General features: G+C 38.5%; 2 protein-coding genes and 1 pseudogene across 4 annotated transcripts in view; 2 read left to right on the forward strand and 1 right to left on the reverse strand.

Annotated features, from left to right (window-relative positions):
- ABCG5 (ATP binding cassette subfamily G member 5) overlaps positions 1–9,221 on the forward strand; it is a 37,081-nt gene extending 27,860 nt beyond the window's left edge. The window contains exons 11-13 of the mRNA XM_036750340.1: positions 2,166–2,351; positions 7,399–7,511; positions 9,028–9,221. Of these exons, the coding sequence (XP_036606235.1) occupies positions 2,166–2,351; positions 7,399–7,511; positions 9,028–9,221 (493 nt within the window). The remainder of the gene's footprint in view (positions 1–2,165; positions 2,352–7,398; positions 7,512–9,027) is intronic.
- Positions 9,222–13,497: 4,276 nt separating this feature from the next.
- Positions 13,498–14,799, forward strand: LOC118842983 (annotated as a pseudogene). Its single transcript, XR_005009891.1, has one exon. The product of XR_005009891.1 is annotated as a fructose-bisphosphate aldolase A-like (transcript).
- Positions 14,800–15,119: 320 nt separating this feature from the next.
- The window catches only part of DYNC2LI1 (dynein cytoplasmic 2 light intermediate chain 1), a 44,618-nt gene continuing 33,280 nt past the window's right edge, over positions 15,120–26,457 (reverse strand). Inside the window, exons 9-14 of one of the 2 annotated variants that reach the window (XM_036750341.1) lie at positions 25,422–25,498; positions 24,759–24,829; positions 24,043–24,140; positions 23,822–23,914; positions 16,459–16,552; positions 15,120–16,096 (exon numbers count right to left, since the gene is read on the reverse strand). In XM_036750341.1, coding sequence (XP_036606236.1) covers positions 16,490–16,552; positions 23,822–23,914; positions 24,043–24,140; positions 24,759–24,829; positions 25,422–25,498 — 402 coding nt within the window. In that variant the 3' untranslated portion in view covers positions 15,120–16,096; positions 16,459–16,489. The remainder of the gene's footprint in view (positions 16,097–16,458; positions 16,553–23,821; positions 23,915–24,042; positions 24,141–24,758; positions 24,830–25,421; positions 25,499–26,457) is intronic. The other variant, XM_036750342.1, reaches the window with a different exon arrangement.

Genomic DNA, 26,457 nt, shown 5'->3' on the forward strand with positions numbered 1-26,457 from the left:
AAGCATGCCAAAACCAAGATCTTCGTGGTGTGTCTCATTAGCCCATAAAACATCAGTTTCCTCAGCTGTGAAATTGGAACAGTAATAGCATCTACCTCAGAGGGTTGTTGTGAGAATCAAAAGAGATCATATTGCCATGCCTGGTACATAGTAGGTACTTTATAAATGCCTATTCCCTCCATCCTTCTCACCCCTGGATAAGACAAGGTACTCTTAGACACATGAGGATCTGAGAGATTCAAAAGAGGTCCTTTGAGGGAGGGAGGAAGTCTTGTAGCAACAGCTTGTCTCTATCTGGTCAGACAACTTGTTTTTAATAAATTAATTAACTATTGGCTTGATGGGATATGGTAGCAAGCAAGTATTCTGCCTAGAAATGGAGAAACTGAGTCAGAGAATGCCAAGAAGTCGGCTTCCTGAAGGTCACAAGTTTAGGAACCAAAGAACACCTATGTTCAACTGAAAGCTGGAGAGAAGAAACTCCATTGGATAGGGAAGGAGAGGGTTAATGATCAAGCATGTCACCTTCGAAGAGCATGAAACATAAATGATGTTAGGAAGTCAAGCACTAAAAATTCAGACCATAATTTTCTTTTCTTTTTCACATTTCAATTTATTTATTTATTTCAGTTTTAATATTCACTTCCACAAGATTTTTAGTTCCAAATTTTTTCCCCATCTCTCTCCTACCCCCATCCCATGATGGTGCGCATTGTGATTATCCCTTCCCCCAATCTGCCCTCCCTTCTATCACCCCACCCCCTTTCCCTTCTATTTTCCTGTAGGGTTAGATAGATTTCTATACCCCATTGCCTGTGTATCTTATTTCCCAGTTGCAAGTAAAAACAATTTTTAATATTCATTTTTTAAAACTTTGAGTTCCAAATTCTTTTCCTTCCTCCCTCCCCACTCACACTCATTGAGAAGGTAAGCAATTCAATATAGGTTATACATGCGTAGTCATGCAAAACACTTCTATAATAGTCATGTTGTGAAAGATTAACTATATTTCCCTCCATCCTATCCTGCCCCCCCATTTATTCTATTTTCTCCTTTAACCCTGTCCCTCCTCAAAAGTGTTTGCGTCTGGTTACCACCACCCCCCCATCTGCCCTCTCTTCTATTACTCGTCCCTCTCTTATTCCCAGACCATAATTTTCTCTTTTAATTTCTTTTTCTTTTAGTTTACAATACTCAGTTGACAAGTTTTGAGTTCCAAATTTTCTCCCCCTTCCTCTCCTCCCCTACCCCCAAGACAGCATATAATCTGATATAGGTTCTACATGTGCTGTCACATTAAACTTATTTTCACAATAGTCAAGTTGTAAAGAATTATAACCAATGAAATGAACCATGAGAAAGAAGAAACAAAACCAAAAAAGAAAAAAAAGGGAGAGAGAGCAAATAGTTTGCCTCAATCTGCATTCAGATTCGGTAATTCTTTCTGTGGATGTGGGTAGTTTTTTCCATCCTAAGTCTTTTCGAGCTGTCTTAGACCCTTGTATTGCTGAGAAGAGCCAAGTCTATCAAAGTTAGTCATCACAGATACCATGTCAGACTATAATTTTCAGTGGGGTCGCTGTTAGCCAAGTTGCAATGAGACATATTTAGGTATAACCAGTATCTCTACTGACTGAACATTTTCCAGCTGTTGAAAATTACTACTGCAAACTCACAATAGGTGAGCTCACCTTTGGGCCTCCACCAGTAGAAACAACCCACAGGAAAGAATTACTGGAAATGTTGGCTCTCTTCTGTCTGTTTAATTGGAGTGCTGCCTGTCTTGGAGACTCCAACTTACCATCAACCATGACTCTGTTCTGTAGGAGGCATGATATAATGTCAGTACTAATTTTTTTTGTTGTTTGGTCATTTTTCAGTCATTTCAACTCTCCATGACCCCATTTGGCATTTTCTTGGCAAAGATACTGCCATTTCCTTTTCCCACACATTTTACAGATGAGGAAACTAAGGCAGAACAGGTTAGGTACTTGCCCAAGGTCACACAGCTAGTAAGTGTCTGAAGACAGGTTTGAACTCAGGAAGAGGGGTCTTCCTGATTCCAGGCCTGGCACTCAAACCACTGTGCCACCTACCTGTCCTTTTCTTGACCAATACACTCCCGAAAGAGAAAGCTGCCTAAAAGCGAGGATTTGTCTTTACAGGTCTGTGGGTATGCACCCTGAGCCGGCCAGATTTGGGTATTTCTCTGCTGCTGTCTTTGTCCCCCATCTAGCTGGTGAACTTCTAACCCTTGTGCTACTTGGTGTGGTTCAGAATCCCAATACAGTCAACAGCGAAATGGCATTGCTGATTGTTGCAGGAGTCCTCACTGGGTCTGGATTTTTGAGGTGAGAACTTTTGTCTGATGGATGGATGACTTGTCCAATCAATAGTCACCTAACATTTTGGATGTTGCACCTAAACATGTTCTTACAGTGAACTGATTTGTTATTGCTAATTGCAGAGAATATTGCCAAAAGGCGGGTCTAGATAGTGACAGTTTATCAAGTTTGACCAATCTGCAATGTTTATTGCACTATTTAGTCACTCTTGTTATAAAAGTCACTAACTCATAATTATCCAGATACGGACCCAACCCAACATCTTCCTCTTCCTCATATGAACCAATGAGCCAATTCGAAACAGGTTCAGATTTACTTAATTTGAACCATCTAAACCAATCCCCTTTTTCCTAGGAGTTCTCAACTGGGCAAAATTTTCACTTATTGAGTTTTTAGGGAAAGAGAGGCTATTTATTGGTTAAGTTATAGTCTTAGTGTTTAAGCAACAAATACTTTAAAATACTTGCAATAATTGATTTTTTGCCTCCTATTTCCTGGTTATATACTTGAAACACTAACTTATTTTTAAGTGTAATTTTTATGGTAGTTATTGATAGCAACTTATAGAAGATTAAACAGCTGTCACCATAAAAATGAGTGGCCTACACATTTCACACTATTTTCTTTAGAATGATATTATACATATATTTACTGAATATTTGCTATTACAGGGCTTAATGTGTTTTTTTTAGCATGATGGGAAGTGCTCTTGGGGTTTGTTTTTGCAAAAGAAATAGAGTCTGATTTCTAAGTCACTTCAAAGATTTTGAGTTTTTTTTTTTTTTTTTTTTTTTGCTTTTTGGCAGGGCAATTGGGGTTAAGTGACTTGCCCAAGGTCACACAGCTAGTACATGTGTCAAGTGTCTGAGGCTGGATTTGAACCCAGGTCCTCCTGACTCCAGGGCCGGTGCTCTACTGACTGCGCCACCTAGCTGCCCCTAGATTTTGAGTTTTTAAAATAAAAAACCCTTTTAAGTAATACTATCTGTGATTTTATCTTTTGGCTTGAATGAAGACATAGCTGCTGACTGGTATGCTTGTGAATGACACAAAGCTATCAAGCTCGATGACAGAGTAGGAATCCAACTGGATCTTGCCAAGCTTGACAGCTCATTGGCTGGACCTAACAAGATGCACGCAAACAACAACATGGGAGCCCCAGTTCTATAAATACAAGCTGGGCAGGCATGGATACAAGAGCAATTCATGCAGGAAGGCATACATTTGTTTTTAGTGGACTTTCAAGCTCAATATAAGTCAATGGTGAGATGTGGCAGCCCCAAAAGCTAATTTTTAGGTTAGGATGAATTACTAGAAATATATTAAAACAAGGGACCATGAGAGTTCTCTCTGCTGGGCATAGCACGGCCTGTTCTAGGTACCACATTTTAGGAAGGATAAGGATAAGCTGTTACTAAGGGATTAAGCACTATATGGGACTGATTGAAGGAACTGGAGATATTTAACATGAAGGGAAAATTTAGGGGGCATATGAGCACAGGCTTAAAATATTTGATAGTCTTTCATGTGGAAGAGAAATTGGACTTTTTCTGATTGGAACTGAAGGGTAGAACTGGAATCAACAGACAAAAGTTACAGGCTTATTGGGGTTGAGTATGAGGAAAAGCTTATTAATTAGGGGTGCCAACAAAAGGAATGGCCCTCCTTATTTGGTAGTGAGTTTTTCATAGCTCAATATGCAAGCAGAAACCAAGTAAATGTTTGACAAGGTAGAAGAAAATGTACCAGGCTGATGTTAAACTAAGAAACTCTGAGGTTTTTTTCCATCTTCTTTTGAAACATGTTTCATTATCTGCCCCTTCCTTTTCATTTTCTGTGCCTACATAGTAGGCACTTAATAAATATAAATATCATCAAAAGCATTGTTCTGTGATTTCCTGTTTAGAAACATTCATTGGTCCTGATACCTACAGAATAAAGTTCTTTGTCTTTGAATCTCCCAGTGCTTGATACATAAGGCTGGTTGACTGACTAGTCTCATGGGCAAGATCCTCTACAACTCTGGCTTCAGCCTACAAGGAACCTTGATCAATTCTACTCCTACTACGTATTCTATGCTAGAGTCAAGCTAAAGTGTTTGCAGTACCCTGAATATGCTTTAAACTCTCCTCTCTTCACCCTTTTGTTGATGCCAGGCCTCCTTCAAAACTCAGCTCAGGTACCACTCCTGTAAATCCTTTTCTTGCTTGAAATAACTCCCTCCCTTCTTTCTCTCTTTCCTTCCTTCCTTCCTTTCTTCCTTCCTTTCCTGTCAATTTCACTTGGGTCTTTTTACAACTTTCCCCCATGCCTTGACACTTACTCCTTCATACCCACCTCTTAGAATTCCAAGTTTCCTTCAAAACTCAGCCCAAATGCCATCTCCTTCATGAGACCTTTACTTATTCACTTAGCTTCGTACCTCCTCCCCCACCCTCAGTGATCCTGTATTTTGCATATGATTATACATGTACATGTTGTTTCCCCTGATAGAATGTAAGCTCCTCAAAGATAGGGGATGTTTCATTTTTTTTCCCTCTGTATCCCTGTCTAGTTCATGTTGGCACTTAATAAGTGCTTATTAATTATCACATACTACCTTGTATTCTAAGGCATATTCTTTTATATAGAAACCCAGAAGTCTAATGACTTTTGGAGTAGGCTTTCCATTTCCAACGGCATACCTGTACATTTTTGAGGGTAGAGACCTTTCCTTAGTCAGCTTCCTGTCCCCCTACAATGCTAAGCTAGTGCTTTGTACATAGTAAGTACTTAATAAATATCTGAATAAATCTTGAACTTCTTCCTTACTCACTATATCTAATCAGTCATCAAATGCTATGACAGCAACTCAACAAACATTCAATTATTACTTACTATGTGAAAAGTCCTGTTCTTGCCCCTGTTGTTTCTCAATTAACAAGAATATATTAGGTAATCATTATGGGATTCAACCCTGGGTTTGAGAAGAATAATAGCTAATATTTATATGGTTTGGAAGGTGCTTTACATAGATAACTTTATTTGATCCTCACAACAAGCTCCCTGTTAGGTAGGTGCTTATATTAACCCTGTTTTAAAATTAGGAAACCGAGGCAGTGATTTGTCCAGGGTCACACAGCCAGGGAGTATCTGAGGCAGGATTCAAACTCACGTAATTCTGACTCCAGACCCAGTGTTCTATCTAGTACTCCTGCTAGCTACCTAGGAAGATGATACAAGAACAAATTTTAAAAATAGATATAGATGACTAGATTTGATATAAAGACAGTATTAGAAAAGGGCCCAGCTTCCAAAGAGAAGTCTAGCAGCAGAGCCAAGATCCATTGCTGCTCCTCCATTCCCACTGGGACTACTTTAGTCCCTTATCACCTAACACCCGAACCACCGCAATAGCCTTCCAACTGACGTCCCTATTATTTATTTTCCTACTCAAGTCTATAGACTATATACCTTGCTAGATTATTCTTCCTAAATAATTACTTTTAAGATGTCACCAGATTTCTGTATGACCAAATAAAAAAAAAGAGAGATGGACCAAACAAATAAGAGTGATAGAGAACAGATGGATGGCCAGTGGGTTCCTTTGGTATCCAACAACGTCAAGATAACTAGAGGAAGGCACACAGTAGGTGTGCCTTCTCCTCCTTAAGTAGTATTTGTGGGAGAATGTGAACAAAAGTCATACAGAATGGGAAGGCAAGGATGGGTTGCAATATACACTGCTGAAGGGCGTGCCACCATCAGAGAGATGACAGATCCTTTGAATTATCAGAATATCAAAGTCCAAGAACCTCTAATGATTTCTACCTTAAAGTCCAAATGACCTAGTTTGCCATTCAAATCTCTCTGCAATCTCGCCCCATATGGTTTTGATATAAGGGCCCTTGGTGATCAGCTAGTTCAACTCTCTCATTTTGCAGAGAAGACCAATGTTCATAAAAACGAAGTGACTTGCTCATGGTCACAAGTAGCAAGTAGTACAGCTGGGCCATCTGAGTTCAAAGCCAGTGCTCCTTCTACTACTTCCACTTCTATTTTCACTCAATCACTATTCACCCTCCTTCTCCTGCATGTAGGCAAGTTTTTGTAATCTCCAAGGTTACATTTAGTCACAAGTCACATATTCTTCCAGGACAAGCTGGGGGTTTTTAAAAATAATTTGGGGGGGCAGTTAAGTGGCGAATTGGACAGAGTACCAGCCCTGGAGTCAAGAGGGCCTGAATTCAAACTCAGCCTCAGAGAGTTGACACGAACTGTGTGACCGTGGGCAGGTCACTTAACTCTAATTGCCTCAAAATTTTTTTATTTTATTTTTTGTAATTCACCAAAATCGAATTCAATGTCCATTTTCAGTGTTATCCAAGATATACATATGCTGGTGGAAAAGTTCTGTAAAACTGTTCACCCAACTGCATACCCAACTCTGAAGAGAAGTCATTTTTCATGAGTGTTATCTTTCTTATGTGGACAGTCAGGTTAAACTCCTTTGAGTAGTCATGGAAGTCATCCAAAAGGCTCTATTGTGGTCTATGATTTGATGCAATTAACATCATTGTCATGTGCAAACGGGAACATCTGAATAGCATGAATAACACCATCTATATAATCCACAACTATCAATTGGACAACTCAGCATACCATAAGGTATCAGGTAGACATTATTTTCCAAAGAATGCATATATTCCAAGGGATCTATATGTATGTATGTATGTATATATGTATGTATCAAAGACACCAAGGTCATCCACGGCATCCTGGGTCATTGTCAGTGGTCTTTTGTCCTTCTCCTGGACTCTGATGACTCAGGAAGTGAGGCTGGCAACTTTGCACTACTCTGCCTCATTTAAATCCAATTCTTGCACAAATCAAGACATCACCCCCTGATGTCATTGGTCCTTTGAAAATGAAGGATGAACAACAGTAGTCACCAGTACCATATAATGAAACTGGAGCTTTCTATCCATTTATCCAATGTTACGTATGTACTTTTCATTTGTTGAGAGTGTAATCGGTCTGTTAACCTTAATCTTTTTTTCTTCTCTTTCTTAAGGAATGTAAATGAAATGCCCCTTCCTTTAAGAATTCTTGGTTACTTTACATTTCAAAAATATGGCTCTGAGATTCTAATAGTCAACGAGTTTCACGGGCTGAATTTCACTTGTGGTAAGTCTTCTATAATAGTACATTGTTCATGTATTTTATTTTGTTAAACCAATGGGAGAAGTGAGTTTTAAGTTATTGCCTATCATGAGAACTAAGACTATTTTTAGGAATAAAAAGCTTGTTTGCCAACTTCCTCAGGTTTTTTTTTTTTAGTCTGCCCCCGACAAAGACCAATAGCTAGAAATTCCAGCATGCTTCAAGGCTATTACATTGGGCACAGCACAAACTGGAAACACTTAGGTGTCATGGTGGGGCTGAAGTGAACTCTGACCACCTGATGTCTGGAGGAAATCAAGCCTAAAAAACTCCATTTGGTCCTTAGGGATAAGGAGCATGCCAAAATCCTTGTTGTAGGTTTCTCTTTTCTTTATTTGAATAGGACAATCATGTAGGTGTTGAAGGAGTTTCCTTACATTCTACAAGGAATAGCTCAATTTTTGTTTAGTTGTTTTTCAGTTGCATCCTACTCTTTGTGACTCCGCTTGGGGTTTTCTTGGCAGAGATACTGGAGTAGTTCACCATTTCCTTCTCCAGCTCATTTTACAGATGAGGAAACTGAGGCAAACAAGGTTAAGTGACTTGACCAGGATCACACAGCTAGTAAGTGCCGGAGGCCAGATTTGAACTTAGGAAGATGAGTCTTCATGACTCCAGGCCCAGAGTTCTGTCCACTGTACCACCTAGTGCCCTTAATAGCTCAATAGTTTACCACAAAGGAAACCTGATGTGGTCTGATCTCTGTCAGTGAGTTTCTGACTTTTCTGAACTTCTATTAGTTTATGTGCTTTGAAAACCTGTGCTAGATCATGACCTTACCAAATGGCTCAGTGGAGGCCGTGTCTTAGGTCCTTGAATATGAAGAAGCAGCCTTTAACTAAGGGGAAGGACCAAGCCCTCTTATTTTAAAAGGAAGTAGGGCAAATGGTAATAGTAAGACCTACCTAAGTCTCTAACATGTTGCCCAGATACAGATTCAACCCAACTGCTTCATCTTTCCTCACTTGAAGCAATCTGCTTTTCCCAGGAGTATTCAGTTTGGCATTGATTATTTTTCTCATATTTTTCTTTATAAAACAAAGTTGAACAATTGTTGGCAGGAGTTATTAGACTCACTAAAATCATTTGGGGCAGTATAGTTATGGATGGGGTAGTATTCAGTAGTTATTTTGAATAGTCACAGTTAAATCACCAATGATTTTAGAATGTCCTCAGCACTACCTGACTATGATTCTTATTAAGGCACTGGAGGTATGACTGGTCACTTCAAAACAAAAGCAGCCCAAGCTCCTCCACTTTGAACCTAAGGCACCAAATATGTTTTTTTTATCATGATCTGATCTAACAAAGCTTGACTTCCTAGCTATCTGAAGTGTCCTAAGTGTCTGATAAATTAGACAGATAAAGTAGAGCCCCTAGCATGGTACTGATGAGGCATGGCAGACATCTGATAAATGCTTACTGACTGAATCATTCTGGTGTGTGCCACACCTGATGCTATCAATCTTTTCTCTGGCAGGTGGTTCAAATGGATCAGTAGTAGAAAATCCACTCTGTCTCTTCACTCAAGGAAACATGTTCATTGAAAAAACCTGTCCAGGTGCAACATCGAGATTCACAACTAACTTTCTCATTTTATATGCATTTATCCCTATTCTTGTCCTTTTAGGAATAATTGTGTTCAAAATAAGAGATTACCTTATTAGCAGATAGCAGCAAATGTTGACACACACACAAAAAAATGGGACTCCTACTTTTAGATAAGCAAGAGTGGTTTAAAACCCAAAGTCTAAAAATCTACAAGATAAATATATCTAGCAATTTTGGAAGTAAGAATTCTGTGACTTTCATTCTTGATGACATCAAGATCCCAGAGACTGTGATCCAACTATAGTTATGTGGGCCTCTGAATGTTGGGGAAAAAGAGTTCCTGGTTGCTGTTATTCTACCCCATGAGTTTGCTGTGTGTGGAAATGTTGGCTCAGCTATTCCATGAAATGTCAATAATAATAATTCATAGTGAGATGGCATTTTAAGCTTGTCTTCCTGGTTTTATAAGAGAGAAAAATCTCATAGAAAAAGAATGGAGTATAATGATGTTGATATCTATCACACTTACTCTTTGACAAAGCTATCTGTGAAAAGAAATGGTCTGAATGATTATACAGCCATGTAGGGAAACCGTGGGTTGGAAAACACTGTGGAATTAGACAAGACTGCATTCTACCTTCACTTGCTTAAAGATCTGTGATTTCATCAGTGTGTTTCTTCCCACTGAAATATGTAATAATACAACTTAGTAGCTGATCTCAAACAATTGCTAGGCTTGAGAAAAATCACCATACTTCTACGAACTTGGTGAAGTTTGACCTTCTTCGGTGACACCCAAGTATTTCTAGCTGTTGCTAAGTCGTGCCTGACTCTTTGTGACCTCACGGACCACAGTAAGGAAAAACACAGAGAGAGAGAGACAAAAATACAGCAAGTGAATCAGTTCTTTATCTGGATGTAGACAGCATTTTCTGTCATGAGTCTTTTATAACTGTCTTGAACCATTGCTGAAAAGAGCTAAGTCATTCATAGTTGATCATCACACAATGTTGCTGTTAATGTGTACAATGTTTTCCTGGTTCTGTTCATTTCACTTTGCAACAATTCACACAAATCTTTCCAGGTTTTTCTGAAATCTGCCTGCTCATCATTTCTTATTGCACAATAGTATTCCATTACTTTCATATACCACAACTTGTTCAGCCATTCCCTAGTTGATGAACATCCCCTCAATTTCCAATATTTTGCCATCACAAAAAGAGTTGCTATAAATATTTTTGTACAAATAAGTCCTTTTCCCTTTTTTTGATCTCTGGGATGTAGACCTAGTAGTGGTACTGCTGGATCAAGGGGTATGCATAGCTTTATAGAACTTTGGGCATAGTTTCAAATTGCTCTCCAAAATGATTAGATCAGTCACAACTCCAACAACTGTGTCTTAGTGTCCTAATTTTTCCACATCCTCTCCAACATTTATAATTTTCCTTTTTTTGTCACATTGGCCAATATGATAGGTGTGAAGTGATACCTCAGAGTTGTTTTAATTTGCATTTCTCTAATCAAAAGTGATTGATTTAGAGCACTTCTTCTTATGACTATAGATAGCTTTGATTTCTTCATCTGAAAACTGCCTGTTTATATCCTTTGACCATTTATCAGTTGAAGAATGGCTTGCATTCTTATAAATTTGACTCATTTCTCTACGCATTTGAGAAATGAACCATTATCAGAAATACTTGCTGTAACGATCATTTCCCAGCTTTCTGCTTTCCTTGGTTGCATTGGTTTTGTTTGTGCAAAAACTTTTTAACTTAATATGATCAAACTTATCTATTTTATATTTCGTTAATGCTCACTATCTCTTGTTTGGTCCTGATTTTTTCCTTTCTCCATAGATCTCACAGGTAGACTATTCCTTGATCTAATTTGCTTATGGTGTCACCCTTTATGTCTAAATCATGTACCCATTTTGACCTTATCTTGGTATATGGTGTGAGATGTTGGTCTATACCTAGTTTGTGCCATATTGTTTTCCAATTTTTCCAGCTGTTTTTGTCAAATAGTGAGTTCTTATCCCACAGGCTGGGGTCTTTGGGTTTATGAAACACTATGTTACTATGGTCCTTGACTGTTGTGTCTTATGTACCCAATCTATTCTACTGATCCACCATTCTATTTCTTAGCCAATACCAGGCAGTTTTGATGACTGCTGTTTTATAATAGAGTTGGAGGTCTGGTATTGCTAGGCTACCTTCCCTAGCATTTTTTTCATTAATTCCCTTGATATTCTTAGGAGTTTCTTAGTATTTTTGTAGATAAGGGATTCTACTAGTATATACAACATGTATACTAAAAAATCATTACTTACTACGAGGTTAAAATCTGAAGTTTGACATGCAGATCTGTATAAAACAAGCGTCTACGTTTTCTATTTTTAGGTAAGAAACTAGCTTGTAAAAAAAGACTATTAAAAGTTATCTTTCTATTTTAGTTAAGCCACTGAATATCTTTCTGATCGATTTTAAGTGATTAACTTCACAAATCAGAAATGAAAATCTTCAATTGGTATATTTACTTTGGCAGTGTTTCCATCGTAACTCTGAAGTATGTGTCTTCGTGATTACATGATTTGTGTAGCAACTGTTACCTAGCTTGTAAAGAATGATAAAACATCATAGCCCTTGAAGCATCTTACATTAAGAAAAAAATTGTTCATTAGGGAAACCACAGTAAAACCCTGATTCTTGGAAGGGTATTTAAGGATTTGGAGACATTGGGAAATTACCAGAATACCACTGTCAACTTCAACAAAAGGTCCCTGACACTGATGATTTTTATACAATAGTTCTGTGATGCTTTCCAGATTATATGTGTCAAGCCTGTTATAGATACTTCTAGAGCTGATCTGTTAAGTAGTTCAAAGACAGTCCCACAGGAACCTCTTTTGAAACCAATGATTTCAACTTACCATAGTATCAGTCTACAATATAAGTAGAGACATTTCCTTCCTATTCATATGCAGATTATATTTCATTCTAGCTTGGAAGCATTTGGAAAATTGACATAGTTATGTCTATTCAATCTGCAAAATGTTTGTTATACCTCCCTAGGAAAAAAATATTGGCTTCCCGCAGGCCATTTAAACATTGCCAGTGACAATCTGTCCCTCTAGCCAAAAAGTGTCAGTAACGAGAAATCAGACACTTCTTCTTTCTCCAAAAAGTCCTTCCTGGTTCTTCTAGTCACTACTGCTGAGTTCCTTCTCAAATTCTCTATTATTTACTTGTTAACTTGTTGTATCCTGCCCCACCCCTCCAGTAGAATATAAGATGCTTGAGAATTGGGACTATTTAATCTCTGTCTCCCTAGGACCTAGCAAAGTGCTTTGTACATAAGAAGGCCCTTAATAAATGTTGAACTGGATGACAAAAGTTATAAACTGTTACAAAAAAACCTTAATTCCTGTGAAATGGATTCCTTTTGAAATGAAGTGTGCCTGACTCTGTGATGTTACAAAACTGAAACACAAAAATGAAATGAATTAGACTGACCAGAGCTCTCCCTCCAGAACAAAAGCAGAGACCTGACTCTTCCCTGGGGCTAACGATGCTTGGAGCACAATGAGCATCCTGTTCTCAGGTGTACTGGGGCCAGATCTCCTGGTATAGAAGGCAAGCCTTGCTTCACTGTGGTAGCAATGGAAAAATAAGGTAGATGGTTTTCTGTACATTATGGTACAACTAAGTCAACTCAGACTATTGGTATACCTACTGGATCAACTAACTACTCAGAAGCTACCAGAGCCCAGACCTATTGATGGTACAACATGTTTTCATAAAGACAGAAAATAAAGCATAAGCGATTTTTTCTTCTGTACTTTTGTATCTTCACAAAGCAAACAAGAAGCATTTATTAAGCTCCTTTATGTACCACACACTGTGCAATGCACTGCAGATACAAAGACAAAAAAACAAAATAGCCCCTGTCCTCAAGGTGTTTACATGGAGAGACAGGTGCCTACTTGCCTAAGTATGTGCAGAAGAAATACAGGGTAATTTGGGTGGGAAAGCAGTAGGAGGATCAGGAAAGGCTTCATGCAGAAGTTGAGCTGAGCTTTGGAGAAAACTAGGGTTTCTAAGAGAAGAGGACAAGGAGGAAGTGCATTCAGAAGCAGGGCAGAAGCAGAAAGAAAAATGATGGAGCATCACGTGTGAGGAACGGGGAGAAGGCCAGTTTGGCTGAACAACAGAGTGTGTGAAGGGGAGCGATGTACAAAGATCAAATGTGTCAGGCTGATGTTGAAAGCCTACAGATGATTAGGTGATCATGAATATTTGGGTAGTGAACCCCCACCAGCTCTGCCTTATAGAAAGGGAGTCAGGGGCAGAAGTTCGGTTCTCGACCATAAGCGGTCTGCTTTCTGCCGGAAACTACCAGCACAGCCAAGGAAAACATGCCTTACCAACACCCAGCGTTGACACTGGAGCAAAAGAAAGAACTGTCTGATACAGCTCACCGAATTGTTGCTCCGGGCAAGGGAATCTTGGCAGCAGATGAGTCTACCGGTAGCACTGCAAAGCGGCTGCAGTCCATTGGAACTGAGAACACAGAGGAAAATCGACGCCTCTACAGGCAGTTGCTTCTGACAGCAGACGATCAGTGAACAACTGTATTGGAGGTGTTATCCTTTTCCATGAGACACTCTACCAGAAAGCCGATGATGGCCGTCCTTTCCCCAAAGTCATAAAGGCAAAGGGTGGCATTGTGGGCATCAAGGTGGACAAAGGTGTAGTGCCCCTGGCAGGGACCAATGGCGAGACTACCACCCAAGGTCTGGATGGGCTGAGTGAGCGCTGTGCCCAGTATAAGAAGGATGGAGCTGACTTTGCCAAGTGGCGTTGTGTACTGAAGATTGGGGATAATACGCCTTCTCCACTTGCCATCATGGAGAATGCCAATGTGCTGGCCCGATATGCCAGCATTTGCCAGCAGAATGGCATCGTCCCCATCGTGGAGCCAGAAATTCTCCCTGATGGAGAACATGATCTGAAGCGTTGTCAGTATGTCACTGAGAAGGTCCTGGCTGCTGTCTACAAAGCTCTGAGTGACCACCACGTCTATCTGGAAGGGACCTTGCTGAAGCCTAACATGGTCACCCCTGGCCATGCCTGTACCCAGAAGTATTCACATGAGGAGATCGCAATGGCAACTGTGACTGCCCTTCGCCGGAGTGTGCCTCCTGCAGTCACCGGTATCACCTTTCTTTCTGGGGGTCAGAGTGAAGAAGATGCCTCCATCAATCTGAATGCCATCAATACCTGCCCCTTGCATAAGCCATGGGCCCTGACCTTTTCTTATGGTCGAGCCCTGCAGGCATCTGCCCTTAAGACCTGGGGTGGAAAGAAAGAAAATGTCAAGGCTGCCCAAGAGGAATATATTAAGCGGGCCACGGCTAACAGCCAAGCTGCTCAAGGCAAGTATACTCCAAGTGGAAAGTCAGGAGCTGCAGCCAGCGAGTCTCTCTTTGTCTCTAACCATGCCTACTAACTTAAGTCAAGGCCTTCCACCTGGGTATGCCCTAACACTCCAGGCCATCCCTCACAGTCCAGGAAGAGGCTGAGATCCCAGAGCTTTGTGCTGACCTCTCCCATCACTCCTAACTTGTGTGGTATTGTTGCTCTCTGGTGAATCTAGTGACCCCTCCTCAGCCCACTTTTTCCAATAAACAACTATTTAACAAGGGAAAAAAAAAAAAAAAGAAAGGGAGTCAGAAAACCTGGGCCTGAATCCTAGCCCTGCCGTTTACCACTTAGTATGGCGGGAAAGCCTCTTAATCCCTCAGGAGTCAGTTTCCTCATATGTAGAATGAGGGGGTTGAACTCCGTGGTTTCTAAGGACGCTCCCAGCTCCAAATCTCTAACTGCATGAGCACTTACCTGGAACAGAGGAGAGTTGAGAAGAGAAACGAAAGTGCTATTTTTATTCTTATCTATGTTTGGCATGTAAAGGCTAAATTGTCTTAAAAGCATAGAGAATAAAGTTTAAGACTGTAAGTGATACTTCTTTTTAATGCTAAAGTCAACATTTATTAGCATTATTAATTCCATCAATGAAATATATATCAAACAGCTTTTTATGTGATCATGAATTCTTTACAAATAAGCAGTTACATAAAAATTATATAGCTAGTCATTACTTGGATTTGGTTATAAATAACTCCATACTATAAAATGCTCAAATAATATTGCCCAACATTTGATTCCTGTCCCTAAGTGTTTTTATAAAGAGGTTACGTGGTAATTTAATTTTATATGAATTTTTTTAATACAGCAAAATCTTCTGGGTTCATATAAAAATCTAAAACTTTACAGATGCATATATGAATAAGATTTATACAATTCACACTAAGCAAAACAAAAATAAAACAACCTAAGTGTAATCTACATTTTACTGAGATGAAGTAAATGAATTTTTTCAACTCAGTAGTAGAACTGCAAGTAGAACAGGCTCCTTGACCCTCTCTACCTATTCGGTACCAGAAAATGGAAATATTTATATGAATACATGAACATAGTATTCAAATTATTCCAAATTTTTGGAAAATTCATATTCATTATACTTTTTCCCCCAAAAGTTGAGAGTTAGCTTTTAATTTTAGACAGACCAATAATATGCTACTGTCAACTGAAAGACTTTGATCTGTGTCTTCAGACTGGTAGGTTTCTACATATTTAAGAGGGCTGGCAGACACACAAACATGCTGCTAGTGGATCTGAATTTTGTTTTCAAGAATGGTTACCCTACTGAAACTGGAGCTTAGTTCTTGAGTCTCTAGAGTCAGTGAGACTTTGGCCATATCAACAGCCCCTTCAAGCAAACATCTTGACCCGGGCTATCAGATATGAATTTCATGAGATTGATTATAGGAGGGTGGAATGAGATAACCACTGTGAGGTACCTCTGATGGAGTTTCAATACTTCCAATCCTAGGACAGACGCACCTTAGTTCCAGAGGAACCATTCTATAAAGGAAATTGCTATAATATGAGAGAATAATTCTTCATTAGTAACTATTTCAAACATAAGTTTGTACATTCTATAAAACTATAAAAACAGAAAACCTACAAATGCACATATGAGAGAATATTATATAAACACAATTATTATCTCATTCTAAGAGGCACTGGTAGCAAGATTTTTTTTCCATCTTTTTCAAATATTTGCATTTGAGTTTACTTTTTTCTTTTAAAAATATTTTCAGATTACTTGAAAGTTATAGTATTAAAATGTCTTTCATTTATAGCAGTTACACATTTTACATTAAAATATTTTATATATTACCACAAGGGATGAAAAAATTTTAAATTTTACTCTTGTTTCAGAGAGAAGAAATACAAACCTACTGATGCCTGTGTTCCCACATATTAGGTTCAGGAGTCAAACTCGATTTGTTTCCAGGATTTAGAAGAATTTTTTTTATACTGTTCTAGTTCCTAAAACAGAAAATTTTATAAATAACTTTCCAAATTCTTTACACTGAGCACTCAAAAAAAATCATACTTCACTCACTTTGGACTGTAATCAATCACTGTATCCTGAGTGTCATTAACACTTATCATAAATTTTGGTAATAATCCTAAGGTTTTGTTTTCCATTAATGGACGAAGCTCTTTTGTCTAAACTTTGATAAATGAGGTTATAGGACAATTTTAGGGTTAGGGTTGGTACAGGTTAGGTAGGTACAATTTGCAAAAAGTACTTCAAAACAAATTATACACAAGTGTTCTCATCCTGGATCCTAGGACAAACTAAAAAAAATATGACAGAAAGAACGTAAATTGTGTCCTCTATCAGAATTCAAGTTCACATCCACTATGAGAAGAATATTCAGTTTCTTGTCACTGGACAATTACAGATGGTGTCTGTCATACCCATGACCTACGTTAAAGTTTAAAAGCTAAACAAGAACTTTGTAGAGATCTTGTAAAGTAATAAATCTCAAAGTCTCTCACAGCTTATCATTTTAATTAAGTCAGGTAACTTTAGGGCATTGGATATCTATTGTTTGCCATTTCAAAGACCAAGTTCACAAGTGTAAACAGTGACTAGAAATTCTGGTCTCAAGAAAACTAAGCGTTCAGCATTTACTAACACTCTTTTGAGACATTTTCTTATTAAAATATTCCACAAATTGTCAACTGATATTAAGACAAAACAACAATTAACAATTGGTCCTCCAGGAAGTCAAGTCATTCTAAGAAGGGAATGAAGACTATCTGGGGTCCTGTTCAAATTTTTCTTATTGTATTTTCCAGTAATGATAATGGCTGCATTAATGAACCATCGGATGCTGAAAATCCTCTTGGGCAAACTCAGGAAATTTCAGTTCTATTTTAAAAGGCCTAGGAGGTAGGAAGGCTGTCTTGTATCCAGCCACACTTACTGCTACAGATACAAGTTTTCTGAGAGCTACTTTGGAGTAACTAAGAAAAGCCCAAAGACAGTAAGAGAACTGCTGAGTTTTAATCTTGGCTACTGATGTACCTTGTTGTTGGTCCTTTAATTTTAATGACATCACCAGGTGATGCCCTGACTTGTGCCTGATTTAAGTGAGGCAGGGCGGTGCCCTAGTACAATGTGGGCTCAGAGAAGGCAAGGAATCTTTTGCTTTTATGTCAGCATCCCCAGAGCCCAGAGCCCCTTGCATAAAGCAGACACAATAAGAAATATCTGTTGAATTCAAGACCATTTATTCACAAAGGATGCAAAAACAGATTCTTACTTCACATTTACTTATAAACACTGAGTTGAGATTCAGTAGTGGCTATTATGAATATTCTTTCCCAAGTATGTTTCTGAAAGTAAAGTGCCCTAAAAACAAAGAGACTACAAATGAGGTGATTTTTTTTAATTGAGGGATTTAGGAAGACACGTCAGGCTCATTCCCCCTTAGCAAAATAACCCTGATGAACCAATGCCGTAGAATGCTTTCTTCAGACTTTAAAACTGATTCAAGAGATTCCTTTGATACCAAAAATAGAGGAAATAAATTAGTTTGGTCTTCCAAACTAAATGCCTTAAACACTAACATTTCTTTAAAGTCAAGAATTGCTTTAAGGGGTAGCTAGGTGGCGCAGTGAGTACAGTACCAGCCCTGGAGGCAGGAGAACCTGAGTTCAAATTCGACCTCAGACACTTGACACGCTTGCTAGCTGTGTGACCTTGGGCAAGTCACTTAACCCCAACTGCCCTGCCAAAAAGCAAAAAAAAAAAAAAAAATTGCTTTAACCTGTAAAATTAAAAAAAAAAGTTGAAAAACACTAGACCACTGGCCAGGCCCTTTCTAGGGGCCCAAGTAAAGTCTGAAGGCAGAGAAACTCTGGAGAGGGTCCAGAGCAAAGCTAGCAAATAATGAGAAAAAAGAACAAATGAGAGACAGCTAATGGAATTAGGTCCATCTATCTGCAGATGAGAATACAGGAAGGTTCTTAGTAACAATCTTACTCCATATACTCCAAAATCATTGTGAGTAGAGCTAAAGGAAATGGATTTGTGGGAAACCACAAAATTAGGGAAACTGCCCACAGAACTTCCTAATCATAAAGGTACTAGCCTGAGATTCTGAGGAATCACAGGATCTCAGAGCTGGTTGGGACCTCAGAGGCCTGGTAAGCTAAATCCTCTTGTGGTTCAGTCATATCTGACTTTTTGTGACCCTATTTGGGGTTTTCTTGGCAAAAATACTAGAGTGGTTTGCCATTTTATCTCCAGCCTATTTTACAGATGAGGAACTAAGGCAAACAGGGTTAAAAATGACTTGCTCAGGGTCGCACAGCCAGGAAGTATCTAAGGCCAGATTTGAACTCATTGAGACGAGTCTTCATGACTCCAGGCCGAGTGCTGTATCCACTGTGACACCTAGAGGCCCCAAGCTAAATCCTACCTGAATAAATAAGCCTCTTGTTGGGTTCATTAGGCACCTGACAAGTGATCAGCAGAATACAGGAAGGCTATCCCTTTTCCTCCTTAAGCTGGACTTAATAGTCGTGTGATATAGAGAGTTTTAAGCCTTGCCTAATGACTTGATGTGGTTCTGACATTACAGAAGTTTAAGGCCACTCCTTAACCTGCCCAGCATGGAGATGAAGGCTCCCATGACAACGTCAAAGCTGATCACAATTAGAGGCTTCTGCCTCCTCCTCTGGTCACTGCCAGAGCTACCAATAGGGGTGTTCTAGCTTGGGCCTAAAGGATCTGGCATGACTCCAACTGCAATCACAAGAGTCGTAACCACTGGGTCATCACGCTGAGGTCAGAATGAGCTGGCAAGAGAGCGAAGGGCAGACTACACACTGTCACTGCAGGGCAGCAAAGAATAAGAAAGTGCAGAGAGGAGAAAGGGACCCTGGGAGGCTAAGGAGGAACCCGAGGCAAAATCCCATCACTGATCCTTCAAACGAACAAGTAGAACAGATGGTTGTTTGTTGTTTTTTTTCCCTTCTGTACCAGTTCCTCTGATGAACGCACATGATCAGACACCATTTCTAGTACATTCAATTCTTCTTGACCCAGTTACTTCAGTCAGTAAGCCCACCTTTCTCCCAGTTGCGCAGGCGCATGACCTAGGAGTTAAAGACCTTTGACTCCATCTCCCCACACAGCTGACAATAGGCCAACTTTCTCATTATCTCTTGCATCAGTCCCCTTCTCACCATTCCGACAATGCCTGTATTAGTCCATGCTTCCATTATCTTTTGCCTGGTCTATCCAAATAGTTTCCAAACGAACCTATTTATACTTCTTTTTCCTCCTACACTCGTCAGTCAATAAACTGTGTCAAGTGCTGGGGATACAAATATGAAAAAGAATGACACTCTCTCCCGTCATGGAGCATATAATCTAACAGGGAAAGACAACACACAAAAAAGGAAGCTAAAAAGAGGGCAGGAGGTTGATGGAATCCAGTCCAAAGGAATACAGCTGGGCAGGAAGTGGACAGAAAGATGGCTGCCTTGGGAGCCCTCTTTAGATAGAGGCTTTGGAAGTTCTTCGCTCTGCTCTCCAGCCAAGACAGATATAGCATACTGATATAATCTATCCTACACACCAGGTAAATTTTCTTGGTATAATGGTTATTCCATTATAGAATTCTATATTATTTCGTATTATGAAATAATGCTTACTCAAATAAATTTATTCAAATACCACCATAGCTTCCCTACTGCTCGCTGAATAGAGACCAAACTCCTTGGCCAAAAGTGGAGGTCCTCTACAATCTGACTCCAACCCACCCCTTCTAACCATATCTCACACTACCATTAATATGCTTCATGGCATATTCTGGGCTCCATCCAAATGGGATTGCTTGTTCCCCCCTGATCACTTCCATGCTGTTGTGTATCTGGACCTGGGTTCATGCCATTCTCTATGCTCAGAACACTTTTTCTCTATCATTTCCCATATTAATATCCTATCTATACTTAGATCAAATGACCACTCTCCCATGAAGTGTCCTTACCTAATATCACTTTTGGAAGTGGTTTCTTTCTCATTTGATCTCATAGCATTTTACACACCTCTTATTCACTTGTCACTTTCTAATTTGTTTCTCTGAATGTTAGTGTTATTTTATCTCCTCTTACAGAAGTTTAAGCTCCTGGAGGCCAGAGCCCATGTCTCTCATTTGTCTCACCATCTCTCCCACTGCCCAGCCTGCTTTGCTCCCAGGAGATGCTTAATAACACTTTGTTGGATGAATGAATGTTTGTACTACAAACACTGGGAGCTCAAAAAGTAGGTATCCCTCTAGCCCCCCATCATTTTCATAATATTCTAACTACCTGCAAACCCCAGAAATGCTCAACTGCTCCACCCATAAATATATCTTACAAATAAAGATTTAAAAGCTTTGATGGAAGAAAGGCGCAAGGCTGAAGGGAACACGCTAGACTCTACATTCATTTCCTACATTTGAGGTATTTCTTTTCAGAGAGAGCCTGGGCTCCAAATTTGTTTTATCTTCTACTTTATATTACCCAAGAATTTTATTTTTAGCATTATACTCTTTAGAACAGAATTCTCCTATACTTGAACACAAGGATCATAGACCTAGAGCTGGATTTAACATTAAAGGTCATTGAGTCTAAGCTCCACATTTTACAGATGAAGAGCTGAGTCCAAAAGAGGCTAAATTATTTGGCCAGGGTCACCTAGCTGATGCATGTTTATGGCAGGATCTGAACTCTGGTCTTCCTGACTCCAAGCTCAGCACTGCTGCCTCTCAATAAAACTGATGGTGTGATGGTGTTGTATCCATTCTTCTTCAGAGCCAAAGGTAGAAACCATGTTAGACTGGCTGCTATGACAGCGAAACCAGTCTGTATGTTGGAAGCTGGAGAGGAAGTTTTGTTTTGTTTTTATAGAGCAGAAGCTGGGGACAGGAATCCCCAGTCTAGACAATGCTCAGGCCCAATCAAGAGATGATATTGCATTATATTTTAGTAGAAAAAAAAATCACCACCTCTTCTCCTACAAAGCCCAGGGAATCAGAAAAAGCCCTGTCATATGAAAGTAAATCAACACCAAATTTGTATGATGTGTTAGAAATCAAAGTGTAATATTCCAGTTTTTAACATGAAAGCATGTGATATATTTTTAAGAGGCATATGTCTAATTGATGCAGTATCAGTATTTAAAAGAAGGAAAAATGGGCTTTTCTAAGCATTTAAGTGTTGCTCCTAAAAAAAAGACCCACTTTCAAGTAATTATGGGAAATTTTTGACATTTTAAAGTTGATTATAGCTAGAGAATTGTCTTCTTCCTGGTGAATCTTATCACAGTGCTTTTTAGATCAAATAAAAATGTTATTTTCAATGAATATGGTATGTGTAGCAATAATCAAGCAATAAATAAACTTAGAAAGGCACTTTGAAGAAATATGTGCTAATAACTAGGTATCTTTTTCCAGCTAAAAATTCACTTCTAAGTTATCCACATCTAAGTCAATGAATTTGTTATGCACTCTGCATAAAGAACATAGCCTGGTCTACGAAAACCCATAAAAGTGGAAATGTGTTTTTCCCAAGACATTTTAAAAATAACAAGCAACCATTAGAAAATCATTTTAAGAACTTATCAACGGTACAAAAATCTATAAAGTATTTTTGTTTATCAAAGTCCTTTCTACTACCAATCAATTCAACTTGATGCCAAGGATATGAAGCTACTGCAAGGGAATAAAAAAGTATGTGAATAAACCTTATCTTTAAACCAAATAAATAAATACCCACTTGTAATATTTAAAGTATCTTTAAAGCAGAAATAAATAAATTACACCAAGAAGTTGTGTGACCATTTAAAACCTATGACTCATGTGTAATATAGCTATAGGCTGGCCACTATGAAAAAGGTTTCGAGACGAAATTTTTACTTTTCAGGCAGGTTAAAAAAACTGCCATTGCTTGGAAAAATGCTCTCCCACTTAGGCTGTCCCTACTGATGTCATTACCTCTCCTTGCAGTGATAATGACGAGCCTGAAGGGAAGCACCAGTGTTGGAATCCTTGCTTTTTTCCATCTTAGTTGAAATTCCCAATTGCCTGTAGCCTATTTGGTTAGCTTAAACTGATTTCCTTAGAGTAGTTGGATATTATATTTAAAATTAAATGGTCTCATAGAAATGGTCATATATAAATCACAATGATTAGAAATCCTTTTGTCCTCTAGTGACAGCTAGCTCAAATTATATAAGAAAATACAATGATACTAATGATTTCGTAACATGATCAGATACTCATATAGATAAGTAGAGTTTATTATTGACTACTAGATAAACATTAAGTCTAAGATAACTTCCAACTCAGCTGGTCTCTCGAGCCAAGAAACAGAGAGAGATAACTGGAGTTCATGGGGTCATTTAAAGTCATCTGCACCATTTTCCTAATACTGACTTTCACCTTGGTTCACCTAGAGAAACCTCATTAGAAAAAGTTCTACATATAGACAGAATGCTTTAAATATTATGTCTAAATGATCTGGTTTAATATAATTCTACCTAAAAACTGCCCTGTTCCATGGGTCCTGGGAGGTATTCAGATAATATTGGGAAAAGATTCTCTGATAACAGGCCCGTATACAATTGTCTTCAACTAACTCTTGCAACAGTAATTCTTTGCTTTGCCTGGCTCTGTTTAGCTGAATAACAAGTGATTACTTGCCTAGGATTTAGAGTGGTTACCTGCATGATCATCTGCACACTGAAAAATTTAGTCTGGTAATTTTATTAAACTGATAAGGCACCTACAAAAATATGAGCTGTCATAACAGGCCAAAAGTACTCTGTCACATCATTTGTATTTCACGTTTAACATCACATCTCAGTCATTTCAAATTAGCATAATCTTGAGCTTCCACTAACTTTACCACAAACGAGTCCTTTCTATTATTTAATAACACTGACATTTATTGAGCATTATAGGGCACCACAAAAAGGGCTCTGTGACATCTTTAATTCTTAAAGTAGAAGATTTTTATGGAGGAGTCTTGAGGACAACAAAGGAGCCAGGAGGAATTCTGAATTCACCGGTGTATGTGAATTCTCTAACCCACCTTGACTGAGAAGATCTTAATTTTGTTTCTTAAATAGAGAGGTAAGAATTCACTACCAAACTCTAATAATAAATGGATTCTAAAAACCTGGTGAATTCTAGAGCCACTGTTTTGGTATAAGTTCTTGTGAAATAAAACAAATGGACAAGATGGTACCTGGTCTTTCTGTGCTCGCATCTCATCAACTTCACTTTCTGCATACTGGGGGTCTCTGGCTGGGTCTCTGGTCTCCTTGGATGTACTGGCACTCTGAAATGAAAACATTTTACAAAGAAGAAGTAAAAGGATACTTAAAACAAGTCCATGCTAATATTTCGAAACCATTCTCTAGTAGTGCCAACTCTCTGGGTTTCAGAGGATAAAAATAAAATTCTTACCTTTGGTGGAAATACTTTTTCATATACTTTTTTCCATAGCTCCATTGGGGTTTGTGCATGAAGCTTTCCAATGTCATTCTCAGACACAGGAGGAGACCCTAATGAGTAAAGTTTAACTCCAAATTATAAAAGTATACTAGAAAACTGCATGTTATGACAATGATTAACAAATAAAACCCCACCCAATTGTTTACTATCAATACTAAAACCTGTAAAATCAATCTGCAAAGCTACCTCCTTCCTCTCCTTCAACATCTGACTTTCTGACTCACTATCAAAAACTTTTCATTCAAAGCCAAGTCACTTTTAACCTAGTGGGGATGGAAGGGGAAAAAGAATGGCTGAGGTAGAAGATGACTGTCACCACTCAGAACACGGAAAATCCGAAATAATTCAAAACATCTTTTCCAGTATCCTGGATATCTAGAAGTGACAGTCAGGCAGGATCAGGGGAAAGGAAGAATATGCAAACAGTTATGGTGGAATGTGGCTTAGAAGTAAGAATATGTTTCCTACATGATGGTCCCTCTTCGAAACATCAATATGCTACATGTTACATCAATATAGTATGTATAACATTAATACTTGTGAAATTACTGTAACAATGATAATGAAAACCTATAAAATGTTGGTGTTGGAGCTTATATGAACATGGGCCAGGTTAAAATCAATAAGCAATTAAAAAAATATTGAACAATCTTAATAAGTTCACCAACCTATTTGACTTAAAGAATCCAATCCTGCTGGGATAAACAGTGGTTTATTCTGGTCCACAGACATTGATTTGCTACACGGATAAGAAGGAAAAAGAATCCAATTTATTTTAGCAATCAAAACTCCTGCCACAAATGCTCTCATCGTAAAGGCTAGAGCTAAGTTTTATATCTAGAGACTGTAAAACCTGGTGAAAGTACTGTCCTCAAATGACTATTAACTCAAATGAACCCAAATATTAAAAATGTTTCCTTGAGAAGAAATTTTCCAGGGAAAAAAGGGATCCAACTTATTATTTCTGCTATAGTACTGGATTTGAACTAAGAAAAGTGAATATTAAATATATTGTCTGCATCTTAAAAATCAGTGTAAGACATCGACTATGCAAGAAAAGATTACAGATGTTTTTAAAATGTGGGGAAAAAAGGAAACCAAGAAAATGAATATGATATGAACATTATTTTACTCTTTCAATGAAAAGTAATCAATAACACTCTCTGTAAAAATCTATAAACTACTAAATACAAATATAAAAAAGCAAATGAAACGATCTCTTGAGTAACCATCTGGGACATTTTTCTTTTCATGAAAGCCCAAGAAACAGAAAATAGCTAGTAGTGACAATCACATGAGGAGACAATCCTAATTGTCTTTTATTACATTACCTTTTCTCAATGCCAAATGCTAACTGGTTGATAACTCCACGTATTTTCAGTAGGAGAGCTTCTGATTTACTGGCAAACTAAAGAAATCAAGAGAGTAAATGATATGTTGTACCTTTGCATCATAGAAACAAATAAAAAAACACTTTAATGGGGGAATCACAATTTACCTAAAAACTAGTTATGTCTTTTCACACAAAGCAAAACCTCCCCATGACGAATTTGATCTTTTCTTTAACCAAACTTCTTGAGTATGTATATAACATGGAAGAGTCTGCCACATTTGAACTGTCATTTCAGCCACTCCCAAAAACATGGATCATGATATGATCCCTATCAGTACCATTTAAAAAAATGAGACATGTGTAATAATACATATATGTACGTACATACACACATCTGAATATGTGTGTATACCCCTTCCCCCCCACCACACACACACACACCTTGATACTCCATCTCATCACTACCTTTTGTCTCTCTCATTGGAAAGTGGTACCATGCTCTCCAAAACCTCTATTAAAGGAGTGAGCTCAGCTCTGACATATCCTCATTTCTCACCTACCTGTACTACTCTGGAACTTCTCCGACTTCTTAGTCATATCCCCTCATTGGGTACTTTCCCCTCCCTCCCCCTTCAGCTTCCTTTTATGCATTATCTTCTTCCATTAGACTATAAGTTCCTTGAGGGCAGGAATTTTTTTTTTTCTATTTGTATCCCCAATGCTCAGCACAGTGCCTGTCACATGTTAGGTGCTTAACAGATGTTTACTGACCACACACACACCAGCAATGGCCCCCCAAAAGGATATTTTTCCAAACCTAATCAGTGAATTGGCATACACATTCAGTTCACAATCAAAGAGTGTAAGTTGTAACATTCTTGGAACTGCTTGAGAGTTGGCAATCGGTTTGAGAGTTCTCAGTATTACAAACATCCTGGGTGGATTTGAGTTTTTGAAACAGCCAAAAGTCACCTGGAGTCAACTCCAGTGAATATAGTGTCTAATCAAGCCTAGTAACAACCCTAAGTTGAAAA

The sequence above is a fragment of the Trichosurus vulpecula genome, chromosome 3 (assembly GCF_011100635.1).
Source record: "Trichosurus vulpecula isolate mTriVul1 chromosome 3, mTriVul1.pri, whole genome shotgun sequence".
In the NCBI taxonomy this organism is placed as follows: domain Eukaryota; kingdom Metazoa; phylum Chordata; class Mammalia; order Diprotodontia; family Phalangeridae; genus Trichosurus; species Trichosurus vulpecula.